Source organism: Neodiprion lecontei, chromosome 4 (assembly GCF_021901455.1).
Source record: "Neodiprion lecontei isolate iyNeoLeco1 chromosome 4, iyNeoLeco1.1, whole genome shotgun sequence".
In the NCBI taxonomy this organism is placed as follows: domain Eukaryota; kingdom Metazoa; phylum Arthropoda; class Insecta; order Hymenoptera; family Diprionidae; genus Neodiprion; species Neodiprion lecontei.
In genome coordinates, this window is record NC_060263.1 from 26,036,084 (window position 1) to 26,055,673 (window position 19,590).

The following is a 19,590-nucleotide window of genomic DNA, read 5'->3' on the forward strand; positions in this document are numbered from 1 at the left end:
TGATTGTAAGCTAGAATTATTACGCGTCTTGTGCTTTTGAAATTATAAAATTTCCCTGTTTACGCATCTAATTATAAACTACGTCGTACATTTTAATGTGGATGGATTGCGATGCATTCCAGAGTATTTATAGCCGGAAAATGATAAACAATTGAAATAGAGACAACGATTCTACGTATAATGTAATTATAAATAAACGCGGGAATTTTCCATCGTCGCGTTTCCTCTTGTAAACTGTTATTGTGTAATAAACTTTGCGTACAGAATTAGCAGAGAGAGTGAGAGAGAGAAAGAGAGAGATTAACAATGAGAGATAAAAAAAACGACACACTCACTTCCTTCGTTTATTCAACTCACTTTGCACTAATCTAAAAAACAAAGCGAATAAGACTCTTGAATAATCTGTATATTACATACACGAAAAGCAAACACCGCAAACGCTCTCCATGCACGCTTTTGCATCGTTGTAGAAAAAGAAAGGGAAATTCAGTCACACTTCGTTTTATTTACATTTAATTAAGGCATCGAACACTCGAGCGCCATCCGCAACCTTCGAAAGATCCCTTTGCTCGTTTACGCCCGAACACAGCTGACAAGTCTAAAGCGAAATTCGTTCCAGTCTTTTCTGTAAGTCAATGAAAATGTTTCTTTATTTCCTCCGTACGTATTTGTAGTGTAACTAAAACCAGAGTATAAGAATTGAACGCCTCGACTGCAAGTCATGGAGTACAAAATGTGCCAGACACAATTTATTGCGGAAGAATACTTTGCGACCTCGTACCTGGCAGCTTTATTAGACCTGATTAAGATGACCGTTCCAAGGCAATTTAATTACACCGAAAGATTCACGACACCATTAACGTTCCGAATCTCGGAACTTGAGACAGCGTCGCTTTAATCAAACCGCGATTTTCGTACACTTCCAAAACGTCAGTGTTGACGAAAGTGGTTTGATACCCGTCATCGGTAGCATTCGAATTCTTCGATAGCAGGAGGTGCCAATTTCGTGAAAACAATTCCACCGTCTGGGAATTAATCACAAATGTGCCGGACCGTTTGAATCGCAGGTCAGGAAAAGAAGGAAAAAAAAAGAGAGAATTAAAAAAAATTCGGACAATCTTATTCGCGTCAGTGCCAGTAAAGACGAATGAAACAACATTCTTACTTTCCGATAGAACTCTGTCCGAGTGAATTCAAACAATACAAACCGAGACGTCAAGAACTCGATAAAAGTTTCCACAGTTAGAAACGTGAAAAATAATCAGACTCCAGGTGGTTTTGATCCGATTCCAACGTTCGCGGACTCGTTTTACCCGCTAACCAGGTTCCCACAAGCCTTACGATTTGACAAAACATTGTCTTGAAGTCTTGAAGAATCGGTAAACTTAGAAAGTGTTGTTCGACTTTTACCCCATAGTTCTGAGTGCGGATGCAATTACGTACATTCGAGTTCGTCGAGTCGTTGGTTTTATCTGCTCGCTTGGCTTACGATTGATAAGAATTTCCCTCCGCCTGATTTCAAGAATAAACGCGTCAAGCATATATTTAAAAACTGACCTTTGGCCCATCCCGTAAGCACGTTGCCAAGATAGGCGACTTTGTAGCTCGGGTCGTACTCGGTGATGGATGCATTGCCCCTGTGTCTCCTCCACAATCGGCCCAATCCCTTTTTCAGGGACCTCAAGGTCCGTTCCCTGAATTCCTTGCTGCTCGAGGCCGACGCCGACGAGTTAATCGGTGATCCGTCGTCGACGTTAACGGCGACCACGTCGCTCATCATTTTCATGACGGAAAAATAATCCCTCGACGATTCCTCGTTGCTTCGGTGCAGCTCCTCCAAGCGTTGCAAGTTGTCCTCTTTTTGTTTTTTTATTCTTCTTCAATGTATTCCTTTCTACAAGCCGTGCCTTGCGACTTGGTCGATAACCTCGCGTTTCTTCCTCGTCGTTGCCTTACATTTTAGAGACTCCTCTCTATCCTCACACTCGCGCAAAATAACACAAACACGCGCGCACACGCACAGGATCCAATTAACCGGAGATATTTATCCTCGATCACGGACGGATTCAGATTCTTCCTTTCGATCCTCGGCCAAACTCGCCGGCTCACCTTACAGCTCTTCCTCAAGTCCTCCGGGATTTGTCTGCGTTCGAAGAACCACCGAAAACGTCTTTACCGAATCGTTTTTCCCGATATCTGAAAGGAAAGAAAAACGTAATGAGAACTCGAAGAAGCTGCTTGATTTTCGACAAAATTTTCATACGCTTAGTTGTATGTAACATGTGCAATAGGGTGTGTCAAAAATTTTTTTTTTCTCGAACACAGGGTCGAAAGTTTCATTCAGGCATAGAAAAAATGTTGTTTTTTTTTTTCGTTATCTTACACACCCCAACGTACAGTCACGCGTGATGGGAATTGTACAGAAAGGTTGTTCGAAACGATTTACAGCGTAAAACGAATCGCCGCAGACTCGCAACCACATCCCTTTTAATGCCTATGCGCAGAGGCGTTATCGTGCCAGTTTCAGAAGCACTATCGGTCCGTTGGTCTCTGTGTTTCTACACTTCAACCGGAAGTGGGAAACGCGCGGTTCTGCCGTAGCGGCGTGTAAGTTTACTGCGCGTACATCACGGGTACAAGAACGCGTGGGTAAAACTTACAGGCCAGTCGATACAGAGTATAACAATATGATGGAAAAAATACGGTTGTGCTGGAGAATTCGAAAAAAAGCGAAACGGGTGTCGTTAAAATGCAGGAAAATGTGGTACTCGGAATTACAGTTGGCAGTACTACATTTTCTGGTTACTTCCATATTGAATATTTCATTTTCAGTCGAAAAGGGCCTTGACATCAATTTACTGAAATATATTACGAGTGACGGTAATCAAAAATGATTGTTTACTAGACGTACTAGATATTCCGATTACCGCTGCAAGACTGACTTTCATTTCATACCCAGAAATATATTTTTCGATCATGGTAAAAAATGTATAGTCAAGAGGATGTTACGTTATGTAGAATGTAGAATATGGAATGGCGTTACAAGTAGTTTTTTTTTTTTTTTTTGCGCTAATGATGCGTCAACGTAAGGTTACGTTTCACTCGGTTGGGCATCGTCTTGAAGACTTTGCAAGAGTAAGCACACACAACTAGAAATATCTCTCCGTACATCTGTAAATAATCACGTACGGTGTACACTGCGGAATTGTCGGAGTAAATTTGAGTTCGACACTTTCGTGGGTAATTTTCCTGTAATATTTCCTTTCGAATTCCGTGAATACGGGATTCCTTATTCATTTTCTAACATCGGATACGTTATCGCCATTTCCATGTTCGCGGATGGCGATTGTTGACCATCGCATGAGAGGTCAAATTACTCGAGCGTGGAGCTTGCTTACAACATTTCTCGTAATATGACGTACGGATTGAAGGTGTGCCTTCTTGCGTATCAAGTCCAAGATATCGAACGAAAAAACAGACGCGCATTGCATTGACATAGACAAGATGCAGCTGGTGAACGATACTTTCCGCCCATTGTTTGTTGCTTCTTTGCCTACTTTTTTTTCTCCACTCCGTGACAGGATTAGACGTAAAAAATATTCAACCAATACTTGACTTACGCGACACGTGACTTCGCATTATGTAAGGTATGTTATACCTATTATACCGCGTACCGCGTTATAAGCAAGAAATAAATATATGCGTTATAAACAAGAGATATTCAAGTTGAGAAAGATCGATTGATCATGCGTACAATTTATTAGTGCATATTTTTCAAATATATATACGCAAATATATAATACAGATCTATTCAGACATCGTTATTGTTGTCTGGAAAACGTAATTTTTGCAATTAAGAACAAAAGTTCAGTTCAGGATTTACCGGTTTTGAAGAAGCTAAACTAGTTTCAATTGTTCGATCGGTTGTTTCTGTGTTTTTTTTTTTTTTTTTTCTCGGAAAAGAAACCTCTACCATATTTAATACGAACAAATAGTTATTTCGCTAATAGTGACATAATTAACTTTAGCCTCCTGACTGTATCGGCAATACGTTTAAATGAATAATTTTTTGATTAAAAATTTTTGTGTAAATTAGTATCAAATTATCGCTAATCGCGGTAATTTTACATTCGTAACAGCGTCACTAGCGAAGAACCTTTTGGCAGAAATTAAACTGTACAGATAAAAAACGGCTGTGTGAAAAGCCCGAGGCTCCACGTGTAACGCCAATGCCTCGAAGCTTCTCTTGAGAAACTTGCGCCACATGCACACGGATTGAGTTTGCTGCAGGGTTCAAGGCTCGTGATCAACGGTTGCCTTATAATACGAACGTAGTTACGTATATGTTTATATATATATATATATATATATATATATATATATATATATATATATATATATATATATATATATATATACATGTAACTGCACGAAGAAGAGGAAGAAGAAGAACCACCTGTCGAGTTACATGCGATGATGAATTATTGGTCGTTGATACTAATTACAAGCAGCGAGCCTTACTCCTCGATACCTCGATACATTGTACGTCGGAATTTGCGTCTTAAACTTTTTGCTTTATTTCTCTTCAGCGGTAATTTCGCTTTTATGAATCTCCATATTTTATTCCCGTTGTTTGCATTTTTATTTTCGTACACACGAAATCTATAGGTCATTATATAATACCGAAGACGTAAGTCGCGACGAAAATTTCTTCGTTAGATGAATTGGTTTTCTCGTACGAACGAAAAGAAGTCTACCTCACAATCCACGGTGAAAATTACGTAAGCCAAAAGTATTTTGCAGGCTGCAGAAACTAGCCTGTCAGATCAGTGCCAAGTGCACGGAGGAAGACTCGGCCGATGGCCAATCGGCGAAACGAGAGATCGGTATGCAAATATCGTGACGAACTTCAAGAGCAGCGGTGAGATTATGCCCGGTATGGGCAATGTTGTGCAACTTGTTGCACACGCGTAGATAAGTACGTACGTACGTACTTTTGATTTCACCTGAAACGCGACGTCCCGATGGTTTCACGATCGGGTCGGGTTCGAATATCTCCACGATTAAACGGAATTTTTTCCAATTTTTCTTTACGGCGTGTCTCTCTGTCTAACATCTAACGCGAAAATACGAGCTGAGACCTTTTACCCTCTCTAATTATCGCGACATGAGTGCTAATTTGCGAGCCGCACGGGCGTAGAAAAACTTGTTATTCGCTAATCCGTCTCTTTTGTACTTTGCTTTATATCCTTCATTTTTCAATCTATTTCTTGCTATTTCTACTAACTTGCGCACGACGACACGAAAACCTTCACTGTGTAGGATTTTTCAGAAAAGTTAATGTCGGAAGGCGGAAATTATTATATTTCCTGGTGAAATTCATCGATTTGCCGATTTAGTAATTATTATGCGAATAAGAACTTGAAATTCAATACATTTATCCCGTTTAATTTTTTTTTTCTCCCGAGTTGTTACGCTCGCCCGCTGGTTTATCCGCGGGGAAAAAGAATCGGTTGGAATTTATTAAACGTATCGTCGATAACTTTCAAACTTGTCGATTAACAGAGTTGGGTAATGTAAGTGTATATTCGCGTAACTTTTTTCCATATGTTTATTCAGATTTTAGAAGTCGTCAGCTGATGACGATGGAAAAGTTTGATGTAATCGATCAAAGTTATTTCGAGAAATCTATGCGAGCGCGTTACAGTCTATAAAGAAGTGAATCTAGTAGATATTTTTGGTATACTAAATTTTCTATTCTCATGGTGTACCCTATTATAAATATCTAGAGATTTCCCTCATCAATTCTACCATAATTATAATATACGAACTGATTGAATAACTTTTTCATACGTGACTGAGTAACGCTTTCCAATTTTTTTTTTTTCCTTTCCTTCTCTTTCCAAAACAAGGAAATACAATTCCTCAGATATGTGATATGTATACAAATATCGTAAAACATAATTGTGATGTGTATACAGCGTGTAAAATTTTTTTTCTTTTTTTTTTTTTTTATACAACGACAGAAACTCACGATTGCGAATAATGAGACATCAAAGTTGGAAACAGGTGACCACGAATTTATCTGCGACATTCGGCACAAGCGATCCAGCATTACCGTGCGAATGGAAAGTAGAAATTTTACTTAAGAAACAAGGATTATGCGAACGACGAAAAGTTTTCAAACCATTAAAAAATGATTATATCCTAAATTTAATACACATTAGAACTATCGAAGACAGCGATTAAATTTTGGACTCGGTCGTCCAAAAGATATTTTCAAATTAGATTGAAAGTGTCGTTAATAGGTGGTATCAGGTATCGTAAAATATTTTCTGAAATTTAAATTGAGAGAAAAAAAAAATGTTTTCTGAAACAACGAAAACGATCTTAATTATAACCTTATTAATAATAATAATGATGATTCAAGTTGATAAACACGATCATTTGAATGTTTCATCGATTCGTCTATCCGTCCGAGATTCCGAGATTCATTTAGTCGTCTTATCTCTTTTTTCATCTCTCAATCTCTCTCTCTCCCTCCCCTTTCTTATCCGAGTTGGACAAACAGATGCGTCGTTATTTTTTCACATACGTGTCTTTATTTTGCCAGGGTAAACCTGACCCACATTCATTCACCGCATTGCTCGATCGGCAACCGAGGTGAACGTATAAATAATACAATCAAGAAGGATCGAGACGCAGGCTGCATCACGAACCGCGGGCTTCAAGCCGGGATGACCCGTTACTTACAACCAACCAGTTACGACGATTCTGCCCAGGGGCCCATTTTCCGTAAGCAATTTTACGTACAAAGGTATGCGCAAAGTATCGCCATGAGTATCAAACTCTGATCGAGGCAACTTCCATTACGCTTGCATAACACGGGGGCTGAAATAAGTATAAATAAATTTCAAGGAAAACATCGCAGTCAGATAATCAAGCGAGAAAATTTACCCAACCGAACAATTGATTTACTCGTGACTGTACGGAATTCAGTTCGAATAATCCGGGGCTAATAACGAGTGATTGTAAGTTGTAACTATGCACCGGAAAGTGGTGATAAAGTTGTTAGAAATATCATGTAACAAGTGAAAATCCGTATTACAAAGTCCTGGAAAAAATTTGGTTCAATTTGTCTGAGATAATTTGTATCTTTACATTGAATTGATGAATCTGTTCTCTGACGCTAAGTTTCTTTTAACAAAGTCAAGTGCGACTAAAAATTCAATTGTCTCTATTATATCGCTTTCTTCTACTGCACGTATAATATTCTTATAAAAAGGACGGATTCTTACAAGGCTTACGCGACAGAACGAGATTGGAATTTTTTGTACAAGTAAAAGAGTTTTGTAAAATTTGTATAATTTGAACAATGACTTCTTATGATGAAAACCGATATAAAAATTTCTTCATTTTTTCTTTTTTTTGGACTTCTTCAGAAAGCGAGCGAAATCGCTGAACGCAACTTGATTTACTGATGCTGATTAAACTTGAGTCATTGAAATATCAATTTTAACATGTTTTGAATGTCACCGAGGAACTTTTCAAGGTTCGCTTACAGATTTATGTTAATTCAATGCACGGTCGTGCAGATGCTTATCGTTGAAAAATAAAACGTGTATTACAGACAAAGAATCTTGAAATTGACGAGAATGTTATTAAACGTTGATTTCACTGTTGATATACCTGACAGAATCTACGCAACTAAAACGTCAATTTATAATCGGTTCAAACGATATTCCGTGTCAATGAAAGTGAATTTTTATTAGTCAAAATTCATTTCATAATACGTAATTTATCTGTCGGTGAAAATTGCATTGAAAATTACCACTCGGGGAGTCGAAAATTTTCAGCAATCTTTGAGAATTTACCCATTGAAAGAAAGAAAAGTTCGAACAACTGATCATAGTTTACGACAATATTGACATAGCTATTTTAAGATACGACAAGTAAAGTGGGCGTATGAGAAACGATTGATCTACAATATAAAAATTAACATTTCCTAACTAAATCAAAGAATTTATAATTCTATGAATATAAATTCTATATCGCGTCGATCTTTGAGAATTGTATACTGATTTGTTCGGCAGGGTCCTTTGACTGTTCACCCAGTATGCCAAGTTTGATTTTATTTCATTACGGGGCTTTGAACATCGGCGGATTGTCTCTAACGTAGGCGGACAAAAAATGAAAAATTATGTCAGCCGATGCCAAACTGATCAAATTTTTTCGTAACCGCAATTAAACGATTTCAATTCAAAATGACGGTACCGAAAGATTTTCATCTCCTCGTGTGCAATTTACACGTTGATTTTTAAGCTAATCGTATTCTCCTTATTTCACAGTCATGTAGATGATAATATTCGTATCCGAATTAGTTTAACAGTAGAACATCGAAAGAAAAACGTTACCGAAGTAAAAAATAACACCTTGTTTCGGCAGCTAAAAAAAAAAAAAAATCATACGTAACAGTCTAGTCCACATCACACGCCTTAGATATTTTAAAATTCTAGCATATAATATACTGAAACTAATTTGCTCTTTGTTGAAACGAATATATAATATTTACCCGCAAGTTTTCCCTCAAACTATAAAAAAGAGCCAACGAAGCGTCTTGCAATTGTATGGAAATTAGTAATACAATTATAACATATACGGGTCGGTTTGTTCGGCTTGTAACCCATTTTCCGCAAAATTGCACATTCTGTTGGTATAGTCCTGACTTTTCATACGCGTTCACATGATCCGCATACGTTACACGCGGCCCGAGCGTTAATTCCATGCATGGGACAATCTGGATGAATTATATGTTCTCCGCTCCACATGAAAGTGGCGAAAGTATCAAGAGTCAACGTCCTGCTCGCTTCAGCCACCGGTGTTTCATTATTCACCGTCATACGGCGACTATTTGCCGTACAACACGTACGCCTATAGTTTAAAATTTCTTTGCGTTGCGTTAGAAATTCTTCTACGTTCCTAATTTTTCTTCCTCGTCTCTTTTGTCCGTCGCAAATATGCCGCAATGGTCAATGACTTTCGGTGCAAAAAGAGAAGAAAAGTGACGTGAAAAAAGTCCCCCGAAGGTACCCAGCCGTTGATTGACCGATATTTTACGGCGTGTCTTTACGGCCATTAGTCGCGGCTACCGAAATCGGCAATAAATCCATCGCGCGTAGAGTCAGGCAGATACGTATACCGATATACACCAGCCGCGATGCTCGTGGCAATACTCGCGCATCGATTGGTAACGCACCAATGTGTTTCCACCTTGGGTATTAAAGGCCGGCTCTGACTCGTGTACCGTTCGAAACGAGAGAGAAATAGAGAGGGAGAGAGGGAGAGAGGGAGACGGCGAGAGGATCGAAGAATTGATAAAACGAAAAATAGCGATTCGCTCGCGTTAGCCACGGCCCAGTTTTTCGTTCGATGGATATACATTGTGCGCCGAGGCGCGGTGTTCGACAGAATTTGACTTCTGGACCGAAGAGAAAGTCAAAGGATATCGTTACTGCCACACCAAGCCGCCAACGTTCGTCAACAGACAGTACATTCGATACTTTACCGCTGCACCAAGGTATTCCAAAAATCGTTACTTTTGTAACCGTACGTCGATTGATAATTAACATACGTACAATGTCATTCTTCCAAGAGGTCAGGCGACAATGGCACGAATTGGTCGTCTGTGTCTGGCTTTTCAAAATACTTTCACGCGACGGACATTTAAGTGGGAAATCCCGATTCATGTCGAGAGATAACTGTCAATTTTGATTGTTTGCAATATGTTGAAGCTGATGAACGAATGGCCTGCATTTGTTTAAGACGAATACCGATGAGAATAAATAAAGCCATAGATAATCGACCCGCTTCTTGGCTTTATACATCATTCGAAATAATTGTTGACTTGTTTCGAGCGAGGAAGTAAATCATGGAGCCATTGTGACAAAGTACAGGAAACAAGTTTCTCTTGGAATTTCGTATGTGTAGGTACTGAATAATTGGTATAACTGTATTCAAATGTGGTTCAATTTTTCCTTCGAAGGCTTGAGCGAACGCGTATACTCAGCGTGCGAAAAAGGCCTGACTTGAAATGGAATTGTTAAAATTTGGGTTAGCGTTACAGGCCGTCCCCATGCATCGTCGCATTCCGACAATGAAATGGTATATAAAGTACCCACTCTGGGATTGTTTGTCGTCGCGTCGACTCCTTCGCATTGTTGTACCGATCACGACTGATTCAAGGAGGCTTTTGTGTTACGGAAGCCCGCGAAGAAGATGATGCCGACATTCTCCAGAAAATTTTGGTCACCAGTTTTATTGAATCACTGTCTTTTACTCTCAGAATTTGATGAACCCGAAACTTGAAACTTTGAGTCAAGCTTTCGTGAAGACTTTCTACGAGCTTGAAGTTCACAGCGTTACTGTTAAACGATGAAACGTTTTGTAAACACCGTTATTTCGGCCAAACTTCAGGTTTTCTACTGTCCGAAATACAGTAAACTGTGATACGGTGAGGTAACATATACTCGTATTTAGGAAATAATGATTTTTATTACAACCTTTCGTTACGACAAAGTAATTCGTCCTTCAATCGTGGAAAATTTTTGAAATTCTCACTACGGAGGCTTTTTACTAGAGTAGGACGTTGTGCGTTTTGCGGAAATTTCGTCGGTAAATAATTTTAGCTGCCAAAAGATGTTTATTGCAGAAGACGTCATCTGGTGTAATTAGATCGATAAAGGTTTCTATCAATTAGCCGTCTCAATTTACATCGAGATGATACAAGTACTCTTGAAGTTGGGTATAGATGCACCTGCTTTCAGAACCTTAAGACTTGAAAAGACTTTATGACTAACTCACTTTACGAGGCGTAACGTTATTTCAAGTTTCTTCGTGACTTCGAGTGAATTCACGCGAGTTCAAGTGACTTTGAATAAATTCGAGTTACTTCGAGTGACTTCAAGAGACTTTAAGTAACTTTAGGTGAATTCAAATAACTTCAAATTAACGTCGCTTCAAACGAATTCGTGAACTTTGAATAAATTTCTAGGTGAATTCGAGTAACTTTAAGTGATTTTAAACAAATTCAAGTTACTACAAGTGACTTCGAGTAAGTTCGCGTGACTTCACGTGACTCCTAGTTGTTGATTGTCACATGAATTCGGTAGAACGAGCAGACATCGGTGTGACTTATCTATGGCCGTCACTGCATGTGGAGACGCACGTTCACCGACGCCTGATAGTCTAGTCCACGAGTGTGATTCCTGCGAAAAATTGTTCCAAGGCTCCTAAAAATATGAGCGACCGTTCATTCGATTCGAAATGCGATTCTAAGAAAGAAGTTTTTTTCATTTTCACCGCCGATAAAAGTTGCAATTGTTGTTATTAAAAAACAAACAAAAAAAAAAAAAAAAACGAAGTCTCAATTTTTTGGCAATAACTCAAAAAGTAAAAGCGCCAGCGAAAATTTTAAAAAGATTCTTAAAGAGGAGGAAGTTTCTAATAAAAAATTACGAGCACCCGGAATTCTATCTTCAGTATTAGTAGTTTTAATTTAACGCTGAACATAGCGCTCTGCGCAACTGTTACGGCATAGACGCCCCGCGTAAAAAAAAAAATAAAAAATTTTCAAGTTTATTTTTCAAAAAGTTACACATTCGTTAATTAGTCATAATTCTTGGAACCTCGATTTTCATTTCAAACAGCATAAATGTTCAAATAATAGCTCTAAAAATATTTCGCTCCTTGGAGCCCCTTCTTAAATATATACTTAACAAGACCACGGAAATGGAAATTTTCATTTTTGGTCAACTTTCAAAAATCATAATGAACGAACTAAACAACTTTTAAAAAAAATTTTATAACTTTACCCAGGTTACTATAGTCTTTAGTGATTTCTGCACAAATTGTGCATCAAAATGTGAGGGAAAAATAATGATTTTAGTCAGGGAATTCCGTGAGCGGAATTGAGTGGCCACCATGGTAAAAGGATTTCCACATCAATTTTCATCAATGAGGGGTACCTATCGTTCTCAAGTAAGGAACTCGCGAGGATGCGGTTCTCACGGCGGATTCCGCCGCGCTCGGACGCTTAAATAGATATAGCGGCGGTATGGTTGTTTATCTATGATCTCTTGCCACTGTAATTGCCATCTCCGTCGCCGAGAGTCGTCTCGGCGAGACTCCGCCGGAGAATCATTATAAGTCCCAGCCGTGAAACGCCTGGCCGTTTCTGCGTTCTTACACGTGGGACGCGCGACAACGACGTTACACATCGCCTGGATGCGGCTCACTCTTCGTCCCCGGTGATGTAGAGTCTACGAGAACGGAAGCCGGTGCGTGGGCTTCCTACACAGGTACGCGCATCGCCCTCGCCCGATCGAATACCTATTTTATATTTATTTTTATTTTTTAATTCGATTTTCTTTCTCTTTTTTTTTTTTTGCCTACTGATATAAATTTGCTCGTGGTGCGTTTCATGTTAAACTTGTCGCACGGCGTATCGTTCAAGACGGAAAGCTGGGTGAGTTCTGAGACGTTTGCATTACTCTGCACTCGGGTGTGAAGTATGTACAGCATTTTTTTCTTTTCTCTCCTATATCAGAGACCCGATGTGTCCGATGCTACGCGAAGTCGTATAAAACGTCAAAGATATTTTACTTTTTTCGTATTCTTGCAAAAAACATGAAAGTACGATCGATGTTAAGATTGAGGAAATTCTGTTGCGATGTCGTTTTAAACGATCAGCGATTGTGATCTTTGGTTTTTATACGGTAAGAAATAACGTGAATCGCAAATCCGGCAAGCATCCGACTTTTCAACGTCACGAACTGTGTAAGAGAGAAGGAGATTGTTCTGAAAGACCGTATCCGCTAAATGTGTGACCTTAAGACCGTCGAGTCTGTGTAAAAAAGTTGATTAGCTCAAAGGTTAAAGCCGTATCCATCAATAAACGCACCGTCCTTTACCTTCATCTCTTTTTTCGACTAATTACAATGTATCCGTGTAATTCCAGTATTTTAATGTCGAATACCACAAGGCGGAGAAGAAAAAACAAATTATATGACTTTTTTACCATTAGAAATCGCCCTTCTGGTCATGTAGACGTAACGGCCTTATATCATCGGACACGCGATGTTAAATGATCGTTGCGATTGAAAAATGGCCAAGAATTGAAGCCTCGTCTAAAATCCAAAGAATTCTCTGCACGGTGAATATTGCAATTAAAGAATCTGCACAACGGATTTTATTACATTGAGATATAATGCCTGTAATAACGACAGCGAAACTCTGCGAAAGTTTCTGTCGTTTCATATATATTTTTTCTCTGCAGTGAATTATCTTACCACCGTATGCGCGTACATTCGAACGAGAGGCAAATCGTTTCGACTTTGAAGACTTGCTCCAGTTCCCGACGAACGAATTAACAATATTCCACCGGGCCAACCGGAAGTCGAGGTTCAACATCCGTTAGACTCGCGTATAGGCAGCTTTTTTCATTCTTCGTCATTTTTTTCTCTTTCGATATTTCTTTCCTTCTCGTGTTTTGCACTGTTGAAAATTTCTGTACGAAACCTACTACACTGCATTGGAAGTTTTATTCGGATACGGAACGGCGAATTCGCCGTACATTTACTGTTTATTCAATTTACAAACACAATAAATATACTACACAATTTATTAGAATCAAAAATTTGTATTGCAAACTGAAGACAAATACACAGTTATTTGCGCCGCTGCACCGAATTTTTAAATTGACAACTCTCTTGTTGTTTCACAATAATTTTTAACAGCGTGCGTAGTTCTTACATTTGATAATAACGACACGTATCGCGGACGTTTCAAATTCCTGGTTCGAATGAGAATAAGAAATTATTTCGTAAGAATTATATGCGTTAGGTATCCACTTTGAAACTAGGCGTCTATCAGTATTCCGTACGTTGGTCGTACATTATATCCTTCGGTACAACGCACGCGAGTGTAAACTACCTTCACGTGTGTGAAGTGCGTGTCGAACTCGAGACGCTGACTTGGAATTCTCAATTCATCCGATAAATAATCCTCGCAACAAAACTACGAACTTGTGCTGCCGGGATATTGCGATTTACGAAGCAGCCTGTTCGTCGATAAAAAATCATTAACGAACGATCATAAAGATCCTGATTGTGTTTCGTGCAGCGATAGTTAAATAATGTACATACGGGATACGGCCTGAGGAAGACATTATTATTATACCCTTTAATTTTTGTTGAATGAACATTAAAATCGGGTTTCACCGTTTTGACGCAGTTACACGAACTTTGAAAATTAAGAGTCTTGAATCGATTCGTTGCCTCAAGATTGCTCGATAAATTATTATCGAATAGTGATATTATAGAAATCACTTGTCGATTATTTATCCATATATATCATTTATCCAATATATATATATGTATATTGATTATGACCTATTAAATGTGATGACTTTGTTTCGTTGATGGGAATTTTTTTTCGTACTTGAATTGCAGCAATGTCGTTTAGTAGGCGTTAAACTCGGCGATTCGCGATTTACCAGCGAGATTGGCAACGATATTATTTCCTTGTACTGCAAGACGTACCGCGTATCGTTTTAGAATCTCGGCTTGACGGCTCGACGGGCAAAATATGCAGTTATTTCGCATTTGCCTATTTATACGGACAGGCGGATTCGGTCGCCTGCATGTAGACTGCGGATGGACTGTGCAGAAACGTAGATAAAACCTAGGCAAGCATGAAACTGTCTAACTCGCAAGACGCTTTCTCTCTATGCGAAAATTCCGCAACGACGACAGCTCGAATGTAACAGCAGCGATGTGCTTCGAATTAGAAATTTCATTTATATCTGGGCTTATTAGAGGAAGCGAGAGACGTGTGATAACAAAGTAAAAACACGACGCGAAATAGCAAATGGACGAAACGCCGTCACTGGCGGTTTTCGTACAGAAGCTGATCACACGCGAGATCTTCTTCCTCTTCTCTATTTTTCCTCCCAGTTGGCAAGCGTTTCGTAATTTTTTAGTGTCACATTTTCTCAACTCTTCGAACGCTAATGCGAAAAACAAACTCTTCGTGGTTTATTCGTGGTGTAAGAGGAAACTTATAGACGCGATTGGTTGCACGCAGTAAGACTCTGTGGTGGAAATTTCTTTCGTGGTAATAAATACACCCCGATTTAACGAATACCAACTTCGGACAACTTTTGAACGTTGGATTGATTTGGCAAATTTTGTCAAGTTCATTCGTTTAATGTAATAGTTGGTTTATGGCTTCGGAATACGATACGAGTAAATCCCCTTCTTCGCTATTTTACCATCATTTTTTTTTACAATTTTTGAATCGCTAAACAGCTTTTCACACTGCATAACCTTGAAGGAAGAAGAGATTTTATTTATTCATTTATTAATTCGCTTCATAACTTCGTTTGGATAGGATTAAACAGACTTGAAAAACATACACTTATAGTTTCATATTATTCGTTCTTGTCCAGTCTCATTTCAAATGTTAAACGTAAATCGACTCTTTTCAAATGATTGGATGAAAAAACACATTCTTCTCTCGTTACGTAATATACATATTGCATAATCAACTAGTTTCAAAACTTGCACAAGAGACATCTTAAAATAGGAATTTTAGTCAGCTGCGATTCGAATGCAGCGCATATATATAATATTGGCTTCTCTCCAAAGAATCGTACTTTGATATTCGATTGATTTCAACAATTTTCCAAATACTTTGACTCTGTGTTCTCCGATTCATTTCGAAACCGTATTTTGCTCTCCATTGTCTGAATCATAGAGGCAAAAAGAATGAGAAAAAAAGACAAACGAGGAAACGGTTAGTCAAGGATTTCATCGTAAGGCATCAGGATTCCTGCATTGAGCTTGGAATAATTCTCAGGATTACAACACACCTACATCCTCTTTGAACGAGAAGTGGAAAATCGTACAAACTTTGTTACAACTCAACACCGCGAGGTAAATTTATATCTTTCGTTATCCGACGAACAACAGGAGACAAGAAACTGGATCCTAAAAGTAACGTAAGAAAAGCCGTTTAGAGAGGTGCGGAAGTGGAATGAAATTGAGTGGAGAGTGTGCAATGTGCTGGCGGCATCGTTTCACAAAGTTATGTTCAGTGGTAGTAGTGGTCGTGGTGGTGGTGGTGCATGGTAATGGGTGCAAGATATCTCGATATGCAGTGAAGCATTGTAAAATAGTACGGTAAATTTTATTACGCGTACATATATATATATATATATATATATATATATATATACGTATATAGCATTACGCAGGATTCATGTGTGAGTTACAGTCTGCACTGACCGTTTGAAACACACACTTTGAAGCCGTACAACGCTCAACGAGTCCCGATTAGTCAGCATCTAGTGCAGCGTATAGCACACCGTATAACTACGTAACCCATGGTTCAGTCTATGGCTGAATCATATTTACCAATACCCAGACACTCGTGTCGCGTATGGCGAATTTTACGCGTCGTATAATCACTTCCCTTTCCTTAATATGTATGTGCATGCTGGAGAGGCGGTGCAAAGGCGTTCAATGCGGCTCCCATTTCGAACGGAGAGGAAATTATAAGAATGCTCCTGCTTCTGGCATTCCGTTGATTTATGCACGACGCATACACGATACATGTACTGAAATATAAACTCGCTTTTCAAGTCACTTCCAGCGTCTACACGCGTGTGTTGTATATTATATATGTATCCTGTATACCTGACTGAGCTGCTTCGCTATAATAGGTGTGTCACATTTCGAATTTATACCGCATCATCTAATTGTCAGGTGATTTGTCGGGATGGAATTCATCAGCCAGCAAAACTGATTGTAATTTTGTTTAAATGAAAGACGAACGGTGTGCTTGTGATGGTTGAAAAAAAAAAAAAAAAAAAAAAAAAAAAAACGTTATCGACGTCTAGTGTTTCTTCTAATTTTTTTTTCTTCCACTGGCACGAGTGTTTTTGACATTCGATTTTACCAATTATCTTATATCCTTCCTTTGTCGAGAAAGTTAGTTACCGATAATTTCAGTCGGTAAAAATGGACTGTTTCTTGTGTCACTACTTTAATTCCATAGCAAGAACAGAGAAAGAATATAACTGAAACGTAAACTTGTAAGAACAGCACGGGTAGCGTTTCATAGCTGAAATTGATCGTGAACAAGAATTTGCATGTTAAGTGAGCAGCGCCAAGTCCAATTATTTTCGCAGAATTAAAAAACGCTTCGAACAAATGTCACGCGTCATCGATATTGGAGAAAAAATCTAACAAACTTGTAACGAGAATTACAAGATCGCGAGTACAGATATAAGATAATCGATGTACAAAAATTTGACGAAGGTCAATCATCGATCGCTCTCTTACACAATCGCAAACAACAGCTGTAGCTCTGAGCCGTTCGACGTCATTTCTGTCAAGCATCTCGTGACCTTTTTTCAAGGATACGAAATCCGACGGTTTGCCTATAATATCATCACACATCGTACATCGTACATCATACATAGTATGTATTAAGGTTTGAAACCAAAGTTTGGATGTCGGATGTTCGGATGTTCATAAAGTGACGTCATCAAAAATTTTTTTTCCCTTGACGTTATCGATCTATAGTAATCGTAACGACCAAAATCAGCTAGTCGAATTCCTCAGTCTGGAAACAACCGCGCGATAGAGCGGACGTACGAAAATCATGCTCCGCAGATTTCGAGTACCGGGTTCTACGCTAAGGTACGCTAAAATTAATCTCAACAGCTTGCAATAAAATAACCAACTGTTTACAAAGTCAGAAAATTTATTGTGCATACTCGAGAGAATTGAACAACATCGGTCATTCCTTGGCTGGTCGCAACGGTGTGAGATCATACAGTTAAGCCGATTGTTTTGGCGATAGAATTAAATCGAAATCGAGCTATTCTTATTGAAAATATATCGTAAATTGACGACCGGGGATTTTCTTATCTACCGGTGAATAATCGAATGAAAAAAAGGTTGTAACATCCTCTCTGTATACCGTAACCGACACGCTCCGTGACGAACACGGTGTGTAACCAACACTAGGAACGATCGGAACTTTTTCTCGGTCACGTGTGTGATACGTAGTAACACATGTAGTAAACGCGCCAGTGTGTAAACCTGCGACGATGAGAGATGATGCTCTGATTATTTTTCTTCACTATATTTTTTTCGTACGTCACAACGGGGAAATCCCCACCATGCGCGGAGAGATAGCGAGATAGCGATGTTCCTTGCTTTACGTTGAGTTAAGGTGTGTGATACAACGCCGGGCACAATGTAAGCAATCGCGAGCACGCGTCTGATAGTCAAGGCTCCGATTACCTCTCGAGTAAATCGACGAGCATAACGGAAGCGAACGTGTCCAGCATCGAGCCGAATCAAGGATTGTACAAGAGTCGCAATGTTAGACAGAAGATTGTACTATTTTGGGTCTGGGTGCACGGTGATCAGGAGAAATTATTATTTAGAAGCGGGGAAATCGTAAAAATATTTCCATACATTACTGCAAAATTTTTTCCGGTGACCAAAAAACGAAAACACAAACTTTCGACTCCGATACGATAATCACTGGTGAGTGTGCGGCGTTATAAATAGCTCGACCAATAAACAACCTCGTTGCAGAGTAAAAAAATACTGCGACATTCGTGAAAGCTTCCGAGTAGCGTATATATCTACAAACGTGCACGTTCACTTTCATTTCTGATGTACAATTATCAACGAGTCACATTATGCGTGTATAGTAGCGTGTACATATGCGTATAGATAATATACATATATAGAGGAGAAAAGTAGTTTTGAACTCCGAGACGCGCGACGAGGATTATCTGTAATGGTAGTAACTCTTCGCAAAGGCACCACAGCTGAACTCGATGGTTATGAATGCTAACAGTTTTCTAATTGGCAGTGGTACCGTGGCATCCTCCTCCCGTCAACGGATCGGCAATCATCGCTATCCGCAAGATTGGTTATGCAGAAATCATTATACAATATACACACGCCACTCCTCTATATTCATAACTATCCGCTAAAAATATCCGTGTGTCACGAGCTCGTTTATTTTCCTATTCGGAAACGGCCATCAACTTTTCGGCGATCGTTACACTCGCGTGCAACATACGTGCATTATTATTCTTCCCCGATTAACGTAACGATATCGAAACGAGACGAGGTAAACCGTATGTGAAAAGTATCACGAGCGATTGCCTGTCTCGTGTGACCAGTACTCGTATTTTGTCCAATCACGAAACAATTTCTTTCGTACACACACGATGAATGGATCTGCTGACTCTGCCAAGTACCAATCACGAGACAAGTTCTCTGCTTTGGATCCAATGTGACATATCATTTGTCATTCAACAATTAGTTATGAGAACCATTTTTTCTTATCAAGACGTGAAACTACGATTGTTTTAATCGACGAAACATTTTCTTACGGTTCTTTTATCTTTTGCTTGAAATTTTCGTGGTGACGTAATCAACGTCACTTTTGGCAATCGGCCAATTCTTGAAGGATCGGAGTAAGGATCGCCGAGTGCACAAT

The 19,590-nt window shown here is 39.1% G+C and overlaps 1 protein-coding gene across 2 annotated transcripts in view; it reads right to left on the minus strand.

Moving 5' to 3' along the window:
* The window catches only part of LOC107217371, a 67,640-nt gene that overhangs the window by 20,961 nt on the left and 27,089 nt on the right, over positions 1-19,590 (minus strand). For both annotated transcript variants that reach the window (XM_046738873.1, XM_046738872.1), the window contains exon 2: positions 1,558-2,196. In XM_046738873.1, coding sequence (XP_046594829.1) covers positions 1,558-1,786 — 229 coding nt within the window. In that variant the 5' untranslated portion in view covers positions 1,787-2,196. The remainder of the gene's footprint in view (positions 1-1,557; positions 2,197-19,590) is intronic.